The sequence below is a fragment of the Phoenix dactylifera genome, chromosome 12, assembly GCF_009389715.1.
Source record: "Phoenix dactylifera cultivar Barhee BC4 chromosome 12, palm_55x_up_171113_PBpolish2nd_filt_p, whole genome shotgun sequence".
Lineage (NCBI taxonomy): Eukaryota > Viridiplantae > Streptophyta > Magnoliopsida > Arecales > Arecaceae > Phoenix > Phoenix dactylifera.
This window is the reverse complement of record NC_052403.1, coordinates 1,493,122-1,515,196: the sequence shown is the minus strand read 5'-3', so window position 1 is coordinate 1,515,196 and position 22,075 is coordinate 1,493,122. Positions and strand designations below refer to the sequence as shown.

Here is a 22,075-nt window from a genome sequence, read left to right as displayed (position 1 = left end):
TGGCTTAGGTACTTTTTTGTAGCATTGTCCTCTTATTGCATAAGATTTCTCCTGATTGGTTTTCTTTGGTTCACACCAAGGACTTTATGAAGAAGGCAAGACCATCTTCCAACTGAAGACTGATCATGACAGTGTTTAGAAGGGGGATTATTTGGTTCTGCCATAAGATTGAACCTCTCAAGAGTTCCTGGTTAGCAATTATTCTCTGAGGAAAAATTTATATTTACTATAAATTTGTGAATGTACTATTGTACATGTGGTTTATTCAAATTTTATACTTTCAAGTTTCAACTTGCTGATAGTAAATTTAAAGATAAATCACTAGTGAAAAAAGTAAAGCGTTTATGCAAAAACATGTAATTAATTTTTTTACAGATAAATTTATTTCATCAATCTCTTTGATAAGTGTTGCAGCAAAATGACTGCATGGAGATCCCTAGCATCAATCTTCACATTTCTTCAGAACCCGGCTTAGAGCTCCCAAGGTAACTGTAGAATGAGGGACCCGCTAGGAGATCACAAAGCTTAGGAAGGGAAACCCCATAATGATGGTAAGGCTAAAAAATGTGCTAAAATATACCACTTCAACTTGAGTCCCAAGTCAATTCTTATCATATGGCCCACTTCTGCCATTCTAAGATCCTGGCGGCTGGCGACATGTGAGTACAAATCCATATGCCATCTAAGCTATCACTTCGAACAAACTATTGTAAAGAAGCTTGCTAAGTATGATCGTGAGGCTTGATTAATGATACCATTCTGTCTAAATACCTGAGCAATGTTGTAAGTGATGATGACAGGGTTCTCAATCTCCCAGATTTACATCAACGGTGTTTAAAGATGAAGATTTCCCATCTTAGTTCTAAGAGTTTGTGTCTAAAGATCTTTTCTCATACTTAAAGATTGATATATAACATAGGTTATAGCTAGAAAGGGTGTCATCGTTATTTCTAATTTTCGAAGTATCCTAACGTTTGAAGGGTTCTGGGGCTGAGCTAAGGATGGCCCAAGTTATGCTTAGTGTGTGTTGTAGGCTAGTGCAAAACTGCTTGAGAGAGATTCGGCTACGGTCATTAGATGAGTTCATTAGATTGCTGGCGGTGTGCACGAATGTCACTCCCTGATTCGAGATATCCGAGCTATGGTCTTATGGCAAGGTGGCCTTTCAGACTAAGCATGTCTACAGATAGGCCAACAGGGCTGCAGAGTGAGTGGTCTCGTACGTGACCAACTACTCTAAAGACATCCTTTAGGTTGGAGAGAGTGAGCTACCTAGTGGGCTTTGGAGTATGCTGTTTTTGATCTTTTTGAATTATCTTTCAACAAAGAGGAGAGGATAAGGCTACTGCTGGTCCGCACATGAGAGCTCCTCTGATTGTGCCTTTCCGAAAATTACTTCGACTCGCAAAACTCATCCGTACCAGAATTGTATGAATCATCCGGTTCGGTAAAAAAAACAAAAAGAAACGTTTGAGGGAAATCATCCAACTCCCAAGTCAGTGCGGTCCCCACAAACTCACAACACGTTGAGCCACCCAATCGAGCAAGATTTTGCTGCTGGGCACAGAGACAAGCGGATCCACCTCACAACCCTCACAAGAAACGTATTTTTAGGTGTAAGAATATCACAATCCATACGAGCACTCACACAAGAAACTCCACTCAGAGCAGTGCGGGACCGTTTCAAGTGAAACGCATGGTGTTCTTGAGTTGTGTTTATTTCCCTGGTCCACCGAACTCGTTATAAAAAAATCTCGACCGCTGCCTGTACCGTGTATACATATACTCCATACGGTATGCTCACCGCCTGCGTCTTCTCGGACCGTGTATGTATAGCCGAGGGCCAGGGAGCAGGAAATAAATCGAAATAAATAAATATATATATATATATTGAAGACTCCGTCTTCTCCCCCCGAGAGCGAGAGGGAGAGGAAGAGAGCGCGAAGGAGAGAAGATAAACGGTAAGAGAGAGTGATAGAGAGAGAGAGAGAGAGATAGAGAGCGAGCGCGAGAGAGAGCGAGCGAGAGAGGGGAATAGGAGAGGGAGAGAGGAAAGCAGAAGAGCTTCGAATCTGCTCGGCTGCCATGCCGCGTCCCTAGATCTCCTGATCGGAGCCTTCTCGATCTCCGGCCCGGTGAGTCCCCCTCGAAACCCTTGCCTCTTGTTTGGTTTCGCTGCAATTCGATTTCTAGGGTTCCTAATCGGTTTTCTTTCGGTTTTCTTTACTTCTTGATTCGAAACCGTGCATTTTGTGCTGTGCTTTGCTTTCTTGATTTGTTCTGGGGCGCTGAAAAATTGCCGTCTTCTTGTCTGTTCTGCTGCAAATTAGGGTTTTGATTCTTGGAGCTGGGTTCGGGATTGGAAGGGCGGCGGCGATGAGCATCGACGGACCGGGAGGAGGGGAAAGCTAGGGTTTTGGTGCGCCGAGCTGGTTCTGGACACCTCCTAGGGCTCCCGCTGGAGTCCCATGGGAGATGGAGGAGTCGCGTGTGCCCCCTCGCAGCATGTCATGGAGAGATTCCCGATCTCGGAGGTGCTTTGTGGAGGCAACGGCGTGCTTGCTTCGAAGCCCTTTAGGCCAGATAATGTGATGAAGAAGGCAGAGAGGGGTGAGGCAGCGAAGAAAGAGGGAGATTTGAGTTCGGAGAAAGCTCGAAAATTGGACGGGAGAGCGAGGAAAGCGGAGTTGGAGAAGGGAGATTTTGTACCGGAGAGGCAGCGGAAGGTGGAATTGGAGGAGGGGGAGTTGCAGAAAAGGGAAGCGGAGAAAGGGGAGTTTCGGAATGGGGAATTGGAAAAGGGGGAGTTTGTTCCGAAGAAATGGCAGAAAAGTGAAGCTGAAGCAGGAGAGCTCGTCTCACAGAGGCGGAGAAAGGAAGAGGTGGAGAAGGGGGAGCTCTTTCCAGATAGATGGAGCAAAGGAGTATTGGAAAAGGGAGGGTTCGTGACGGATAAGCGGAAGAGAGGTGGGGAATTGGACAAGTCAGACGTCGGGTCCGGTAGAGGGCGGATGGTGGAATTGGAGAAGGGCGAGTCCATTCCAGAGAAATGGTGGAAGGGCAAGCGAGACCACTCCCTGGAGGATAGTTTCCGTAGGAAAGATGGCGGTCACAGCAACCACTGGAAGATACCTTCTTTAAAATGGGATGGTAGCGAGAAATGCTCACGACCAGCTGAAGAGGAACCAGGTAAGATCAAGCACGAACATGGCAATGGGAAGAACCATGATAAGGAGTATAATTTGGGAACCTGGCCAAAGCGTCATTATATGGAGTCCGAGAGCAGCAATCACAAGCACCATTCAGAGTTCATCGACCAGTCAGCGCTGAAAACCTCGAGGAAGTCAGAAGAGAGTAAAAACCGCACCACTTATCCAGAGAAGTCATACAGGAATGCTTCCTCTTCATCATCAAGGGTTTCATCTGCCAGCAGGTACTCTTCTTCTAGGTATCATGAGTTGACGCTGGCATCCCGAGTTTGCCATGATAGACAAGGCCGAAGCTCGGGACATTCTGATCGATCCCCGCATGAGCGAGCCCAGCACCATGACCACAGGGATCGGAGCCCGCATTACTTGGAGTCGGAGCGTTCGCCACGTGACAGAACCCGCCTCTGTGATCACAGGGATCGAACCCCAAGCCACTCCGACCGATCCCCACGTCTACGTGCTCGGCATCGCGATCGCAGAGACCGGACGCCAGAATATCCAGAGCAGTCCCCACGTGATCGTCGACGTGCCATAGATCATCAAGAATTGAGCAAGAAGAGCAGAGGGAGTGAGAAGCAGCAAAATAGCAGGTATGAGGAGAGGGCGGGGCGTAGGGAGTATGGTGAAAAAGATACCCTCAAGAATAACTCAGTCAGGCAATCAAATAAGAGCAGTTGCGACACAAATATTGAGGATAAACTCGATAAGGATAAGGTGTTACAGAATCCAAGTAGGCAACCTAGTGAACCTCCTCCTCCCCCTCCACCACCACTGCTTCCTCCTCCTCCTCCTCCCCCTCCTCCTCCCCCCATTCTTCCTCCTCCCTCTCCCCCTCCCCCTCCCCTTTCTCAGTCTCAGGTTAATGGGGTTCTTGAAGAGCTACCATCCATGGAAGAGGATATGGATATATGTGACACTCCACCCCATGTTACTATAGCATCTGGTTCCATCGCCGGGAAGTGGTATTATCTTGATCATATTGGTACAGAACAGGGACCCTCGAAACTAGTTGACCTTAAAAGGCTTGTTGAAGAAGGGGTTCTTCTTTCTGATCATTTGATAAAACATGCTGACAGTGACCGTTGGGTAACTGTTGAGAATGCTGCCTCTCCGGTGGTTTGTTTGAACCTGCCGTCTGTTGCTTCAGATGCTGTGACTCAGATGGTAAGCCCTCCAGAAGCCCCAGGGAACTTATTAGCTGAGGCCGGAGATCTTTGCGAGGAAACATGCATTTCAGTATCCCAGCAGGAGTTGCATCCTGGGGGTGCTTCTGTTGCACCAGAATTTGATGAAGATTTTCATATTGACAAGAGGGTTGAAGCTTTATTGGATGGTTATACTATTTTAGATGGAATGGAACTTGAGACCATCGGAGGTAATTTTGTTGAATCTGCTGTTTTCAAATTTTTGAATACTTACGGTACTTGCGCCCATTTGGGTTGTTAATGGGTTGGGTTTGGGCTTATCAGATCCAAATTGTTGAACGAGGCTGGATCCTGGGCCTGGCCCAGAATAGTGTAATGCCAGCCCAAATCCTGGCCCACTAACACCCTAAGACTAGTCACACATTCTTTTCCCTCTGGATTTCTATGCCCCTGATTGATCCCTTTTTTTTTTGTTTTGTGCAATTCTCATCATTGCAGAAGCATTGAACACGGCGTTTGAGCATGCAGATTGGGAGAAATGGGGTCAGTCTGAAGGTATAACGCTTAAGTGTTGTTGTTGTTTTTTTTTTTTTGATTTCCTTCAATTTTTGATGGTCCCTTTTGTTTATAAACTAGATCACTTTATCGTTCCCTGTTTAAAGTATACTATGTTCTGACTACCTATTTTATTTTGTTAATTATGTAGATTCTTTTTTTATATAGGATGCATTATGCATTCAAAATCTTTGGATGATATACAAGATTTGCCTTAGTATGGGGCTGTGTTTGATAGGATTGAATGGCAAACCATGATTTATAAAATCGTTTTCCAATGACTTGGTCACTATTATGTGGTTGTTTAACCCTCCTTGTCAATCCATTTCAAATTTAACGAAACTGTCTTGGTGGAACCTTCATCCTAGAAGTATTCCTATCTCTTCGTTCTTGCTATAGTTTTCTAATTTCTATTTATGGGGCATGGCTTTTAGTTTCTTACCCTGATAATTTCATTTTTGATGTAGGTTTCACAAGATTCCAATCTCACAGTTATGAGCTTTCCAAACATGCAAGAGATGAGGGACCTCGTAGAGCTTTTGAAAGCTTCTCAAGGGAAGCTGGTGAAGTTAGATTTGTCGCACCTTCTGAGAAGGATTATGTGATTCCTGGTGGTGGTTCTAGTGATTGGTTTGCTGGCAGGTGGTCTTGTAAGGGTGGCGACTGGAAGAGAAATGATGACGTTAGTCAAGACAGATCCTACAGAAGAAAGCTTGTCCTTAATGAAGGCTACCCCCTGTGTCAGATGCCAAGGTCTGGACATGAGGATCCCCGTTGGCACAGAAGGGATGACCTTTACCATCCTTCTCGCGTCAAAAAGTTCGATCTACCACCTTGGGCTTTCTCCTCAACAGAAGATAATATTGATAGCAGCGACCCAAGCAAAAGTGGTCTTACAAGCAGATCAGGCCAGGTAAAGCTGTTAGCTCCTAGGGGAGTAAAAGGAACAATGCTTCCTGTGGTTCGGATAAACACATGTGTGGTTAAGGACCATACCTCTTTTGAACCTCCTGTGAAAGGCAGAAGCACTGAGCGCCATCTTCCAAGGTCAAGGTCATACTCAGCGAATAGTGACAGGAGTTCATTTTATGAAGGTTCCTCTTGTTCCAGGAAGCTTCATGAACGAGACTTGCAAAGTTTGCACGAGTGCAGGACCATCCTCATTGCTCCTAGGGATCATGTTGGTACCATTGATGAATTATCAATAGATCTGGGTGATTGGTACTATTTGGATGGTGCTGGTCGTGAACATGGCCCATCATCATATTCAGAGTTGCAGGATTTAGTTGCTAAAGGTACTATCCTCGAGAACATCAGTGTCTTCCGGAAGATTGACAACACTTGGCTTCCAATTACCAAAAATGTAAAGGCTTCTGAAGCTGCTCATCATGAAGAAGAAACAACAGTTCCAACTGCATGTTCTTCTGCTGCTGCTGCTCTTACTCAGACAGAGGTATTCCAGGGTGACGTAAGCAGTGCTTCACATTCATTTCACAGTTCGCACCCTCAATTTATTGGCTATACACGAGGCAAGTTGCATGAACTTGTCATGAAATCATACAAAAACAGGGAGTTTGCTGCTGCTATAAATGAGGTTTTGGATCCATGGATTGGTGCAAAACAGCCGAAGAAGGAGATGGACAAGCACTTTCCATTCAACTATTCTATCAGAAGAGGCTCTGCTGTTCTAGCTCAGGACTTGTCAGGGGACAGTTTTTGGAGATCAGGTATGTAATTATCTTGATGTTGTAGGAGGCTGTATATTTTTACTTTTTCCTTTCCATTCCTTCGTTCCTCTATCATCCAGCCATGTGTCTGGACATGCTTGTGCATAAATTCCCTCTTTCACATGCTTGTGGTCATGGCATAGAACCTGACCTAACTGTATATCTAGAGGAGCGGCCTATGATCTTTCTGGGTCCAAACTATGCTTGTATATTTTCCCTCTCTCTCCCTTAGTTCCTCTGTCATCCAAGCATGCGTCTGGATGTGCTGGTGCGTAGATGGTCTTTTAGATGGTCTTTTAGGCATGCTTCTGTGCAGGGCTTAGAACCTGAGCTAATCATATACCCAGAGAAGTGGCCTACTATCTTTTTAGTCCAAAATTTGTTGTATATACGTGTGAGTGCTTGTCTATACGTAATTGCTTGTGTGTACACATGTAGGCATCATACAAAGATGCATACACATATGCATGAATTCATGGATGAATACATGCGTATGTGGATTTAAGCGTATATGCGCACAAAAATATTGAGAGATGGTTTACCTCTTGATTGGGTCAATGTCATTTACTTTTGACTGCTGCTTTGGTTTTTCATAAGACTGGGTTGCAATGGTGCAGCTTCTGGCTTGACTAGTGTTTTGTCTAAGGCTTTTATTTCTGCTTATTTAAGCATTCCTTGTGACTTTGGTTGTTTCCTGTGCGTGGTGAGCATTTTGTTTTAGTTGCCTTCTGTTGTTCTGATACCCTACTTATTTACCTTAATGCAGAAGATGGGATATCTCGTTCTGCAAAAAGAGCACGACTGCTGGCTGATGAAAGTGATGGAGCTTCTGAAATGGAAGATGATTTACTTGCTGGTCAGAAGAATGACTGTTCTTTCGATCATTTATGTGGTGATGCTGTTTTTATTGAAGATAATTGTATAGGTTCCAAAACAGAGAATGAGAGCTGGGGCCTATTGAATGGCCGTATATTAGGTAGGGTTTTCCACTTTTTAAAAGCCGACATGAAGTCACTTATCTCCTCTGCTGCTACATGTAAACACTGGAATGCGGTGGTCAAGTTTTACAAGAATCTGTGCAGACATGTTGACTTGTCAAATGCTGGTTCCAGATGTAGTGACTCCATGTTTCTGAGTATTATGGTATGTTTCCTTGTCACTTTTATCTGGCTGCTGTCTTCTTATTATTTATTGCCTTAACACGCTACTTTCAATTGGTCTTGCAGGGTGGTTATGACAAGAAAAATGTAACATCTCTTGTCTTAGCAGGGTGTGCTAATATAAGTGCTAGCGTTCTTGAAGAAGTCCTCCAACAATTTACATGCATATCTTATATTGATATTAGAGGATGCAGTCAGTTGAATGATTTAAAACCCAAATTTCAGAATGTAAAATGGATTAAGAGCTTCAATTCAGGCAACGTCAAGAATTATGAGGATTCACATTCAAAGATAAGAAGCCTTAAACAAATAACCGAGAAAAGCTACTCCTTGTCTAACACTTTTCGGGCCTTAGGCAGTCAGTTGGATGATTCTGATGAGCTAGATTTTGGTTGTAGTGAATCCAGTTTGGTGGATAGAAAGGATTCTTCAAGCCTTTCATTCCGGCAGGGCTTTTATAAGCGAGCCAAGTTACTTGATGCTAGAAAGTCATCGGCAGATCTGTCAAGGGATGCACAGGTGAGGCGATGGTTGCAAAGGAAAACTGAGTCTGGGTATAGGAAGATGGAAGAATTTATTGCCAACAGTTTGAAGGACATCATGAAGGGAAACAAGTTTGAATTCTTTATACCCAAGGTACTGCCAACAGTACTCTAATCCTTGAAGTGCTGATTTCTGCTAGTATAAAAGTTTAACAGTCTAAATACTTACTAGATTTCAATTTTCACATTACAGGTTGCAAAAATTGAAGACAGGATGAGAAATGGTTATTATTTTCGGCATGGTATGAGTTCTGTCAAGGATGACATCAGTCGAATGTGCCGGGATGCATTTAAGTAAGACTGCTTGTTCTTCTGATGCATTTGGCTTGTAACTAATGTTGAAATAAAATTACTTATATTTATGTGAAAATTCCAAAATATGAACAGCTGCTAGTTGTGCCCCTTGGGGTTTTTTGATCATATTCGTTATGTTTTATCCCCCTCATATTTCCAGGTTTGCGGAAAGCGGCTCTATTGAGACCCCCGCTTTTATCTGGGCATGTTGATGATCTTTTTCTATAATTTCTTTTTTTTCTTTCTTTTTTTAAACTATTTTATGAAAAACTATGATCTAATGGTGTTCACATAATTGCAGAGCAAAAAATCGTGGTGATGCTGGAGATATGAAAAAAATTATCATGTCATTTATCCAACTGGCGAAGAGATTGAAAGAGAACCCTTGGTTAATTAATGGAAGAGTTGAAATGTTGAACACACTAAAAGACAGCTCAGATTCTGGATCATATCTATCAGAATCTAAACTTAAAAAGAAGCAAAACAAAGGTATAAATGAAAAGAAGGGCATAAGTAGGAGTGTAAACACATCCTATGCCAATGGTGGAACAGATTATAGAGCCTATGCATTTGACCGTGAGATCAAAAGAAGCCTCTCTAAGTTAAAGAAAAGGGACATGGATTCTGATAGTGAGACATCTGATGACCATGAAAATGATTTCTCTGAAGAAGATGATAGAGGTGAAGGTGAGAGTTCTGCTTCAGATACAGAAAGTGACTTGGACCTGAATTCAGGAGCGATGTGGGATATAAAAGGGGATGGCTATTTTAAAATGGACGATTCTTTAGATTCTATCACTGATGATCGTGAATGGGGTGCTCGTATGACAAAATCTAGTCTTGTTCCGCCAATTACTAGAAAATATGAAGTTATTGACCAGTATGTTATTATAGCAGATGAGGAGGAAGTGCAACGAAAGATGCAGGTTGCTTTACCTGATGATTATTCTGAAAAACTGCTTGCACAAAAGAGTGGTATGGAGGAGTCAGATATGGAAATCCCTGAGGTGAAGGATTACAAACCCAGGAAAATGCTAGGAGTTGAAGTCCTAGAGCAAGAAGTATATGGTATAGATCCTTATACACATAATCTTCTTCTTGATTCTATGCCAGAGGAACCTGATTGGCTACTTGCTGATAAACATAAGTTCATTGAAGAGGTATGCTGAGGGAACTGTTGTTCTTTCCAGATGTGGTTGCTTGTTGCTTGTGAATCTTACCAAAAGTTTTCTTTTCAGTTGCTTCTTCGCACTCTGAATAAGCTAGTCAGGCATTTCACTGGTACTGGAAATACACCAATGGTCTATCCTCTACAGCCTGTTGTTGAAGAAATCCTGAAGGATGCAGAGGATGGAGGTGACGCACGCATTGTAAAAATGTGCCAGGCCATATTAAAGGCCATTCGTAGTCGCCCTGATGATAATTACGTTGCTTATAGAAAGGCACACTCTTACCCTTACCTATAAATATTTAAATTTGGCTTTAATCTGTTTGACCATTATTTGCTTTCGTTCTTCTCCCATCAGGGACTCGGAGTTGTTTGCAACAAAGAAGGTGGTTTTGGTGAAGATGATTTTGTTGTTGAATTTTTGGGAGAGGTATTCATTGTTTAGCTGGTTGATCTTTTTCTCTGCAACCTTTTTACTTAATGATGACATTATAATTATAATCTTGTGAGAGATAATGCCACAGCAAATTTTAGCATAGCTGCATGTCGTGTTAATAGGATGACTACAGAATTTCTTCTCAACCTATTTTGTCATTTTTTCTGTTTCATATAAATGAGGACCAGTTAACGATGAAATGTAGTTTTCAGAATATGAGCCCATTTATGTATTTAAGATGACATCTTTGAACCCGAGCTCACTTGCATTAGTTTGATTGTCCTGATTTTTTTTGTAATCTTTGTAACCATTATTAATATCCATGCAGCACTTTTACATTAGGAAGCATAATGTGATGAGTTTTAACATCACAGTCTACCATCCATTGACATGCAACCATGGTATGCCGTACCGTACCGGATGGTACCAGTCGTATCGTACTGGTTTGGTACCGGTACTGGTGGCGTACCGACATTCGATATGCCAAATAAACTGCGTACCATACCGTGCCGATACTATGCTAGTGTGGCATCGGTACAGGGTCCGGTGCTGAGACGGCGAACCTTACATGCAACACAAGCATTTTACATTGTTTTTCAATATGTGCATCTTTCAAGTGCAATCCAGCTCCTGTATCTTAAGTTTTCACTCGAACATCTATTAATTACTAACATTATCACTTGCACTGACCTAGATTTATTGGAGGTCAATTGTTTTACCTGTAGGATGTTCTGTTTATTGGTTTTTTTGCAGCTCATTGATCTCAATACTATGTAAACTATTTTTTAAAAAAAATCCAATTTTCATTGGTTGAAGTGTTCCTGAAATTATTCTTATGAAATATTAATTGTAAATTAATTAGTAAATGTTATTATCTTGCTGACATTTCTTTTTTGCTGGTACAAGTATATGTGTACATGTGTGAACACCTGTGTGTGCCGCATTATCTTATTTTTTGATCATCCTTTTTCCTAATTGAACTTCTAATGGTTTCCTGCTGTGACTTTACTGCTGCTATTCAAATTCTGGAACTTTCTGTCCTCTATATTGTGCCCAAATACTGAGCTTGCAAGATGTGACTGTAAGCATGCCCAAATATTGTGCCCTCTATATGGATTCTAGTTACTGTTTGAGCAAGCAAAATTCCCAGCTGTTCAAATTGCTTCCCTTTGTCATCGTCATGAATGTTGTGGAGCAGTTCTGTCAGAGATCACATTCAGAATGCATCTCTAATGTCCATGAGATTTTTAGTTAAAATTATATTATATATATGCATATATATTAAAAACCATTAAAATCTGTCAGAAGTAAGATTGGGTAAAATATTTATGGTGATAATTGTCTTATAAATGAGAGGTCTTTATGAAGATAAATTTTCGTATGGTTCACTTGCTTGTATTAATATTCCGACATTTATATACTTCCGTGGTATACCACCTAGGTGCTTAAGATTCATCTTTGTAGTATGATATCTGAATAGCAGCCATCAAGTTGTAACCGATCTATTTGGACTCGGTCGTCTGAATCCTTCATCACCATCTGTATATTATTATAGGTGGAGTCAACAATAGTTTTCTAAGCCTTTCATCATGACTTGCATTGTTGTATCCCCATAATGTTCTCTTTTAAAAGACTGGTGTTGGTTGAGACTGCCTTGTCTTTGTCCTTTTATTTGTGGTAGAAATTGACTTGTTTATATTAGTGCCTACGAATTAATAGGTGCTCATAGTTCCTATCTATAATCCTTTTCTTTAATTGTGTTAAATGTCTTATTGCATTTCACGCGCATCTCAACATGCTTCTTATTCTTTTATGAATTACGGATATACCAATTTATATATTTATCTCATAATTTAAAATTATAAACAATAAAGTTTAAAATAAAAGCTGCCTGTAAAACTCTCCTGTGCTTTAACTAGATTTTCATATTTATCATGTCTTTTAATTATTTATTTTTAAACTTAAAACAACCAAACTTTAGTCTCAAGTTGCTTCTTTTGTAGCTGTTTGAGCATAAACATGGATATTAGAAATTTCTGTGGCCTAATATTGACCCATAATTTGCTCTGAAACCATTATGATAATTGAAAATGCTAACTGGAGACCTCATGATTGTCAATTTAATAAACCTTTGCATCCCTCTTCTACACTTTGGGTTTTCTTTTTTCCTTTGGTTCTCTAGCCCATGATATAACATAATGCACATGAAACTGGCTCACATTGTTCCTACAATTTTAGCTTCAAGCCTTCAATTAGGAGCAGTTAAATGGTGACTTTGGAGTTTACAATGTGGATTTTGAAGCTTTTTTTTTAATCAATATTTTCAGGTTTATCCAGCTTGGAAATGGTTTGAGAAACAGGATGGAATTAGGTCTTTACAAAAAAATAATCAAGAACCAGCACCTGAGTTTTATAACATTTACCTGGAGAGGCCAAAGGTTTTTTTTAACATTTTTCCGTTAAGGGGCATATTTTCATTACCAATCCCATATTCCAGACAGCTGATTGATTTGCCTATTTATATGACAGGGTGACTGTGATGGATATGATTTGGTTGTTGTTGATGCCATGCACAAGGCAAACTATGCAAGCAGAATCTGTCACTCTTGCAGGCCTAACTGTGAAGCAAAGTAAGCTTTCATATGTTAACTTATATCTGATTCACTTATCTCCATTCACCCCCCCCCCCCCCCCCCCCCTCGCTCCCCTCCCTTCACATAAAAAAAAACAAAAAAAAATCTCCACCCCCCTTCATCTCTCTCTCTCTCTCTGTCTGTCTCTCTCTCTGTCTCTGTCTCTGTTTCTCTTGCAAGTTCAGGAGAACAATTGATAAATGTCACATAAATAGGCTATTATATGACAACAAAAACACATTTTAAGAACATTTTTAGTCTGGAACTGGCTTAACTTCCATCTCTTATTTGGTATGAGCGATCAGTGTTTCATTTTTGACATCCCCATTGTGTGTGCGCTTTTGAGAGAGAGAGAGAGAGATCTGGATACGTTGCATCTAGCATTTGAGCTACATAATATTCTTACCCAGTTCTGGACAGTCTAAACCAGTTGAATTTAGCAAGTGCCAGAATAGGAGCTGGGTCTTTGCATTTGTATGAACTTTGGTTTTTGATATTCCCCTTTTATTTTACTGTTAGTCTAGCTTATGTGGTTTTCCTGTTAATTGGACACTAGTCAGATCTTAAAAAACCTTAACATTATTTATCATTCTTTCTTTACTTTGGTTTTGTTTTCCTGGTTTTTAGCCCATCTTAATAATTGATTTTGTTATTTTAGCAAGTTTGGTGGATTTTTACCCTTTTGTTAGATAAGGATTTTTGTCATTAATAATAAAGATGAGGGCCATGGAAAGATTTGAAGAACTTCATGACTACACTTATACCAAGATGTGATGGAAAAAGTAAGCATTCTCAAAATCCAAAGTTAACTTAAAAGAGTGATCCCCTAGTACCTTGCATGAGAAAAATCAAATATCAGTATACTCCCACCGCACCCCCAATACCTCAATAAGAAAAAGCATAAAAAAAATCATTGTGTGTGTGTAAGCTCTGCTCTACCGATGGTAATAGTGTCAACCTCTAAAAAAATTTGTACTAACAGCTCTGCTCACCTAGCAATAGTAAGTGTCAACCTCTAAAAAAAATGCACCAACTTAAGCAGATTTAAAAATTCATTCAAACTTTATTTAGCTGAAATTGAAAATCTCTGTCAGAGGTATAAATAGGTCCATGAAATGTTCTCTGTAATTATTACCCATAGTAATAGTATCAACCTCTAAAAAAATTGTACTGACTTCAGTAAATTTTAAAATTCATTCAAACTTTATTTAGTTGACATTGAAATTTCTGTCAGAGATATAAATAGGTCCATGATATTGTTTTGTGTAATTATAAATGTGTCTGACCAACTAGCTTGGTAAATGCAGCCACGCAGTTACCGGATTGGACAAGCTTGGCTGAACCTTCTGACCTGACCTAATTTAATCCCTTTAACATGAGCTTAGAGGTAGGGCCATGTTATTGCTTCTTGAGTATAGGTCAGCCATTAATTACTGACTAATTGAATCATTTTGGTACATCTGTGGTGACAATAATGTTTAGTTATTGTAAGGGGAATTAATTGAGATGTTATCAGATATTGTAAATGCTCATATCTTTGTAAAACTTTTCTTATGATTGCTTCTTATAGTCCCCTATACAATTATTAGAACTTTAGAAGTTTGTCCTATTACACTATTATATGAAAAGATAAAGGATAATTTGGAGACCTTCAGTACAATGTGTCTGAGCACGTTAGGCAGGTCTGATCAGTGGTGAAATTGGAGATCGGAAATATGGAGGCCATGTGTCTTTGGTGTAGGTAAATATTCTAGGAAATAGACTATTAAGTTAGTGACTTGGACAAGCTAATAAATCCAGCCAAATGGTGGGGTGGCTTGGGAAGTAAGCTGCTAGCATAGTAATCGGAACAGGTGAAGCATATACGCACCTTTGTGTATATCTTTTAGTTTTACATGATGTGACTTATTGTCACCACCATTTGTGTCATTTGTTGAGATCTTCTCTTCATTGTGAGCCATGTAAAGCTAAAAAGGTTAGCATGATGACTTGTATGATTGGAATTGGTTATAAGAATTTGACAAGAAATGTTTTAAATTATTCTGCTTCCTCATCTTTACCTATCACATCTTCTGAATGGTTTTTATAAATTTTCTATTTATTTGAGACTACGTGAACAATTTTTGAATGATATTATTATCTTTTTTTTTTATTTGACTAATTTCACACACTGATTCTTTAATGCTTTTTTTTTGCTTTCTGTTTTTTATGTCACAAATTGTTGCATTGGGTCAGGGTAATCTCAATTCTTACTATATCATTTTTTATTAGGGCCTTACTGCTATTTGTTTGGGAGTATCCAGGGAGAAAATCACTGTGTATGAAATGCCTGCTTTAGCAAAAAAAAAAAAAAAAAGAAGAAGAAGAAAATCACCGCAAAATTTTCTCTCTCTCTCTCTCTCTCATATAATTTTGATCTTCAAGTGAAGTTTAGATATTAGGCTTTCCCAGAATCCTTAGTGTAAAACTTTTGTAGTTGCAACTTATGTATGGATGCATGGATCCATGCTTGTGCATCCAACAGGCGGTTGCATACACCATGTTGCCTCACAGCTTATCTTTTGAATATGCTTTGTTATGAGTTAACATTCCATGGCAAGCTGCATTTGTTTCTCTTGCATCCTCAATTAATGTTGTGAATTAACCATAACCAACAAACTTAAGCTTAACTATTTGAAGTTGGCATCGTGAATCTGCATGTGTTAAGAGTTGCATATCTGCGCAATAGAAGCCTGTATGCAGAATTACTATTCATAGCTCTTCTTTGAACGATGTTTGTTTTGTAGAACCAACTTTTCATGGAAACATTGTTTTGTGGAACTTGTCATTGCTATATCTTTGTGAAGTAACCCTAAACAACAAGGCTCATCCCATCGACTCCTCATGCAGCTTTCATTCTGGAGTGAGCTAGGACTGCATCCTTTTTTGAAGCAAAGCATTTTTTTAGTCCTTGCTTCCAAATTTGTTCCTTTATATGTTGAATCTTCTCTCTAACTTTTTAATACAAGTCTGAACTTGCAAGCAAGAAAATTGGGACTAGTCTGTATCGCAAAGTCAGCTTCAACTTCACAGGCAGCTTGGTTCCCTATCCTCTCTCATTCATTTCCTTTTTTTCCTTTTATTGGCAGAGAACATTCTTTGGTTATGTGATTAATCCCTTTGTTCTAGATTTACCAGTAATCTATCTTAGCATTCTTATAGCTCTCCTATGCTCATCGTATTTGCATGGTCTCTTATCCATTATCCAATATTTTATGGTCATGCACTTATTGCCTTGTTATTTTCATCATCCTGTTACAACCTCTATCATCCTGTTCTTATTTTATCGAGTGTTTTAATGTATCTATCTGTTCTGCTACATAATAATAGCACATGAAAATAATGATGAACATGGTATTCTGGTTATCATGTAACAGTTCTCTATCCTCTTAATTCTATAATAATACCTGAATTATTTTTAAACAGGGTTACTGCTGTGGATGGTCAATACCAAATAGGAATTTATACTGTACGACCGATTAATTATGGTGAAGAGATCACTTTTGACTATAACTCTGTAACAGAGGTGTGCTTCTTGTTTGATAGACTTTTGGTTCATTGCAGATAATATCCTATCATTGATTTCACATGTTCTTGTTGTGCAGAGTAAGGAAGAATATGAAGCATCCGTTTGTTTGTGTGGCAGTCAAGTTTGCAGGGGTAGTTATCTGAATCTGACTGGTGAAGGGGCATTTCAAAAGGTAATATTATCAACACAATTATGATATACCTTCTTTTTGTCTATTGAAGATTAGTGCAGATTAAGCACAAATTTTGATTCTAGCTAATTAGTAGTGTTCTAAAGGTTCTGACATATTGGAGTTTTCAAGTATCCAATGGTGACCTTATCTAGTGGTTTTTGATATCTTTCTGTTCAATTCAAATTTTAATCACAGAATTATTCTGAAATAATTGTGAACATGCATCAGGTGCTGAAGGATTGCCATGGGGTGCTGGACCGACATAAATTAATGCTAGAAGCTTGTGAAGCCAATTCCGTTTCTGAAGAAGACTATATTGTTTTGGGAAGGGCTGGTCTGGGCACTTGTTTGCTTTCTGGGCTGCCTGATTGGCTTGTTGCTTACTCAGCTCATCTGGTAGTTACTTCTGCTGCATGTTTCTCATTTTATCTCTAATTTACAACTTGTCAATATGTTAGCTGAAGTTCACGTTTAATTAATGAAGGTGAGGTTTATCGACTTTGAGAGAATAAAACTTCCAGAAGAGATTCTTAGGCACAACTTGGAGGAGAAGAGAAAATTCTTTTCAGATGTATGTCTTGAGGTCGAGAAAAGTGATGCTGAGGTTCAGGTATATGCTGAGCTCCAACCACCTCTCGCTTGCTTTGTTTACACGTGACTAGTTATCTTTATCAGCGTCCTAATTGTTTTCCATGTAATGAGTCAGGCTGAGGGTGTCTACAATGCGAGGCTTCAAAATGTGGCACTAACTCTTGACAAGGTGAAAAGTTTTCTTTGCTCTAACATGTGGTTTCTTTTTCTCTGGTGGAGAGAAATTTCACCACAGAAAGTTATGATGACAGGCTGATTAAGGATGTCTCTTTGAGTATGTTTTATTTAACAAGTTAATTTTAGTGCATCTTAGATAGGTATTTTTGGATAAATTTATTGATATTTGTGTGAACTTATGATTATTGAGCGGGAAGAAAATCAAGCAAAAGTGCTAGATTCTTTACTTCTTTAGCCTGTAGTAATATAGACATGATTGCAACTTGATATTTGTGGGTTTATTTTGCTGGGTCATTGGTCTTAAGCTTATGAATTCAATGTAAAATTACTCATGTGGTCTATCCTATCAGAATGCTGGATATTATGTCGATTCTTGAAATATGGTGTTGTAGCATTTCCTTTCATAATTTGAATTTTGACTAGCAGAGTCAGGCATGTCCTCACAATAGAATGTGTTATCCAAATTAATAAATCTTGTACACATATATATATATATATATGCTCATCGATAATTTACATGTTTCTATTTATGATACATCTGGGAATAATATAGCCATGTTATATACCTATGATATTCTTAGTATTCTAACTCTAGTGGTGCAAGATTCACGATCTACTTGCTGATTTGAGTTTATAAAAAGCCTCATTTCTGTGTTCTCTGGAATCCATGCTGCAGGTAAGATACTTTATAAGATGCGTGTTTGGGGACCCTAAGAAAGCTCCGCCACCCTTACAGAAGCTTAGCCCTGGAGGCCTAGTTTCTGTGCTTTGGAAAGGGGAGGGTTCGCTGGTTGAGGAGCTGCTTCATTCCATGGCCCCTAATATGGAGGCAGATCTACTCAGTGAGCTTAAGGCCAAGATTCATGCCCATGATCCATCTGGTTCTGATAATCTCCAGAGAGAACTCCGGAAGTCTTTACTGTGGTAAGTTCTAATGCTGAAAGGCATTTTGGTTCCCGTGTTTGTGTATTTATAAAATCCTTGAGTTATCTTATGTCTCTATATTCCAGGTTAAGGGATGAGTTGCGAAACCTCCCTTGTACTCACAGGTGCCGGCATGATGCTGCTGCAGACTTGATTCACATGTATGCCTACACAAAATTCTTTTTTAAAGTCCAGGTATGTTTTTTTGGCTCTTTCACCAACTTCCAAATAATTACTGCAAATTTAGCATTGTCGTATCATCTGGACTCGCTTTGATAAACTATGTACTCATAACATACAGGAGTACAAGACAGTAAAATCTCCACCAGTTTACATCAGCCCTCTTGACTTAGGTCCTACGTATGCTGATAAGATGGGGTCAGGATTCCAGGAATACTGCAAGACCTATGGTGAGAATTATTGTTTAGGCCAGCTAATCTATTGGTATGGCCAGACAAATGCAGAGCCAGATTGTAGATTGGAAAGAGCTGGGAGGGGTTGCTTGTCCTTGCCTGATATCTCTTCCTTCTATGCAAAGTCTCAGAAGCCACTGCGAGAACATGTCTATGGCTCAAGAACCTTGAGATTCATGTTGTCACGTATGGTGAGTGCCTTGCACAGCTGCCACCTTTCTTGCCTTCATGTTTTATGGTTGCCTATAGATCATTTGTCTGCTTCTTGTTGACATGAATTTGTGACCAAAAATGGTGGGTTTCCTGCCTGCCAGCAGGCCTTGAGTTTTCAGAGCCAACTTGTTAGGAAATTTAGCACCAACTTAGAGAGTTGACATCTGATTAGGAGTTGGTTATAAATCATTCTCTAACTTAGATAATTCAAACCTTAATCCTCTGATTCCATATAAATGGAATAAGGCTTGTTGGTTTGTAGTAGGTAGCTGATTAGCCAGGGGAATAAATTTTCTGAAGAAAATAATCAAAAGGTGCTTGTTCATGTTGTTTATATTAATTGGAAGCATGTTCATGTCCCTAAATTTGTGAAGTACCTGATAAAATAATTATGATTGGACCCGTGAAACTGCTAGTTTCTGACTGTTTGTTTTGAAGCTTTCTCTGATGCAAGCCATTCTTGTCGTTAAGGGTTTTCATATTGAAATTTTGTTCATGGTTGTACCAGGAGAAACAGCCGCAGAGACCATGGCCTAAGGACCGGATATGGGTGTTCAAGAGCGGCCCCAAATTTTTTGGTAGTCCAATGCTGGACGCCGTGTTGAATAAGTGTCCCATGGACAAGGAGATGATGCATTGGCTGAAAACTAGGCCGAATGTTTTCCAAGGCGCATGGGATGGGTGACACAGGCCACCTTGTCTCTCTATTTCTCGAACAATCATTGACCACATTCTTTTGTTTCCTTAACAGAGCTTCCCCTTCTAATTGTGGGGGTTTGGTCTTTATTGCACCCCAGCATTCTCCCCCTTGTAGAGTTTCTCCCCTGTAATTTGGATCGATTATTTAGTGGTAGATCATTGGTTAATGGATGTGAAGTTAGCATTTTCTAATCACCTCCAGGTGTATGCTGATCCATTTTATACAAATCGTAGTTGATGTGGAAGGGGTGAATAATCTCACGGGCATGATCTTTGTTCTAGATTGATATAACACTATTTTTCCTCCCCCTAGTCAGCAGGGGTTACAAATTTATTGTTTCCGGACGCCCATTTAGGCAAGTTAAACTTTGTCTTAGATTTTGCTAATCTGGCTTCTGGATATATACCTGTTCATTCTAATGATTTTGAGTGAACTTGTCATCGCCTCAAATCAGCTACATTTACATGGTAGGAGGATTATAGTAAGGACCAGTAAATTCAAGTTGGAAGGAAGGTGAAGAAAGGCGATGAAGGAAGAATCCAGCTTGTGGAGAAATACTAGATCTGTCGATGATTTTGCATGCATGCTATGGCCTCGATCGTCTATGTTTTTGAAATGTAGGAGAAATTTAGTGAAGAGCAGTAAATTTAAGCTGGAAATGAGGTGAAAGAAAATGATGTCCATTAAAACAATTTATATTTTGAATGGAGATTTTAGAAAGCACTTTAGATCTCATCTAATTGCTGAGAGGGGAAGAAAGGAAAATGAGGTGGAAATATGTTGGTTGGAGGCTGGGTTGAACAGGGGCGTGGTTTAGGTCCTCTACTAAACGGAAACAGGGGATTCCGCTGATTAAAGTTCTCATCTTGGATGAGATTTTTTTAACAGGAGAATGGTTTTATCTTTTGCAGCGAGAAAGATCAGGAGAGAAGCGCATGCGAAGGGAGAGTTCTTATTCAGGTGAAGATTAATTTTGATGGCTCCTTGCACAACTCTCAAGGCTGTACAAGATTCGTTATTGGTGATCATTTTGCTCAAGTTGTAGCTGATGGTGCAAAATCTTTTGATGCCAATTCAGTTGTTGGAGCAGCCAGGAAGGGTCTCTCGGTTACTATTTACCTTGGGTTGTGGACGAGTGATTTTAGAAGGGACTTCATCATGGTAATTAGCTGGATTCAGAAAAAGTCGAATGACCGGGTGATGAATCCTCTATCGGACGATCTTCTTCATCTTTGCTCATTGCTCGATCATTTTGAGCCCAACATGTGTGTGGATTAGAGGTTCTTTTGCGCAAAAGAATAGTTTGTTGGATCTCACCTTGCTATTCAATCCTTTTCTTCTATCCACCCGTATAGATCTCAAAGCAGTCATTGCGTGTTCCAACGGTTGATGTGGCGAAAGAAGATGAGTATTCTTTCGCGCCAAAGATGCAACCCAAAGCCATTCAGAGAAGGGAATACATCTGCAGATTAGCTAGCTTCACAGCATCAGTCCATTTCCTTTTGACACCTCTGACTACTCTTGTAGTTTATTTGGTTCTTCTCCTATTCTGTTGCTTTTGTTTGATGTTTTTCTCACCTTCATTGGGGCAGTAAACTCTAATCAGAGAAATCATCGATATCGCGAGGAAAAGAGTTCTTCTGATCAGAGAACAACGCTATACTGTGTAGGCGTTCAATGAAAAGGATGCTCTGCTGTGGGCTAATTCTCTTGGGATGAGACGAGCCTTTGGAGAGCCTGCATGGAATGGAAGAGGCTGCTTCCATATGTGAGGTTTAGATGTAGACCAACGGTGATGGTTGTTGATTGGGAGAGATGATAGGAGCTATTGAAGTAACGGAGCAGAAGATCCTCCTATTATGAAGGAATACCTGAATAGCCTTACAAAAATAGAACAATCTAATACACAAAACTCGAGCCATTGCGGAGTTCGGAGTCTGAGAGGATCAGATATATGCAATCTTATCTTGGCATGTCGAGAGATTATTTCCATATTGCGAGTCACAAAGCTGCTCTATATAACCTCTGGAGGAAGGCTGATTCATATGTATGATCGAGAGAATATGGGTTCGAAATATGAAAATAAATCTCATTTTGCACGGATTAAGATTCTCCTGCAATAGCAAGAGCTAGGCCGCTAAAGCAATATCATAATAGCCTATTTCATGGTGGGAATCGAAGTCGCTTATTATTTTATCAGCTATTCAATTGACATTCTTAGGGATGACATAGTGGGCTGCAGCGTAGATCAATATAGGTGCAAGAGTGGTTTTGATGAGCACGATTCTCTTGGTCATAGAAAGGGTGCGCCATTTCCAACTGTTCAATTTGATCTCAAAAATGCAACTACCGTGCAATAGCCCACATTACGATCGCCCAGGAAAGGTTTTTGTTATTTCTTTATCTCTTCCATTGTTGTAAAGTGGTGGCAAATAAATAATGGGTTAT

General features: G+C 39.8%; 1 protein-coding gene across 1 annotated transcript; it reads left to right on the top strand.

Moving 5' to 3' along the window:
- Nucleotides 1-1,921: 1,921 nt before the first annotated feature.
- LOC103709873 (histone-lysine N-methyltransferase ATXR3-like) lies at nucleotides 1,922-19,821 on the top strand. The gene is made up of 21 exons (XM_008795399.4): nucleotides 1,922-2,135; nucleotides 2,331-4,584; nucleotides 4,853-4,909; nucleotides 5,377-6,636; nucleotides 7,403-7,779; nucleotides 7,863-8,432; nucleotides 8,532-8,632; nucleotides 8,934-9,792; nucleotides 9,871-10,074; nucleotides 10,159-10,230; nucleotides 12,564-12,674; nucleotides 12,766-12,866; nucleotides 16,335-16,434; nucleotides 16,514-16,609; nucleotides 16,838-17,005; nucleotides 17,094-17,219; nucleotides 17,316-17,369; nucleotides 18,054-18,301; nucleotides 18,388-18,496; nucleotides 18,603-18,905; nucleotides 19,436-19,821. The coding sequence occupies exons 2-21, from the start codon at nucleotides 2,469-2,471 to the stop codon at nucleotides 19,610-19,612; spliced, it is 7,209 nt and encodes a 2,402-aa protein (XP_008793621.3). The 5' UTR covers nucleotides 1,922-2,135; nucleotides 2,331-2,468; the 3' UTR covers nucleotides 19,613-19,821.
- Nucleotides 19,822-22,075: the final 2,254 nt, after the last annotated feature.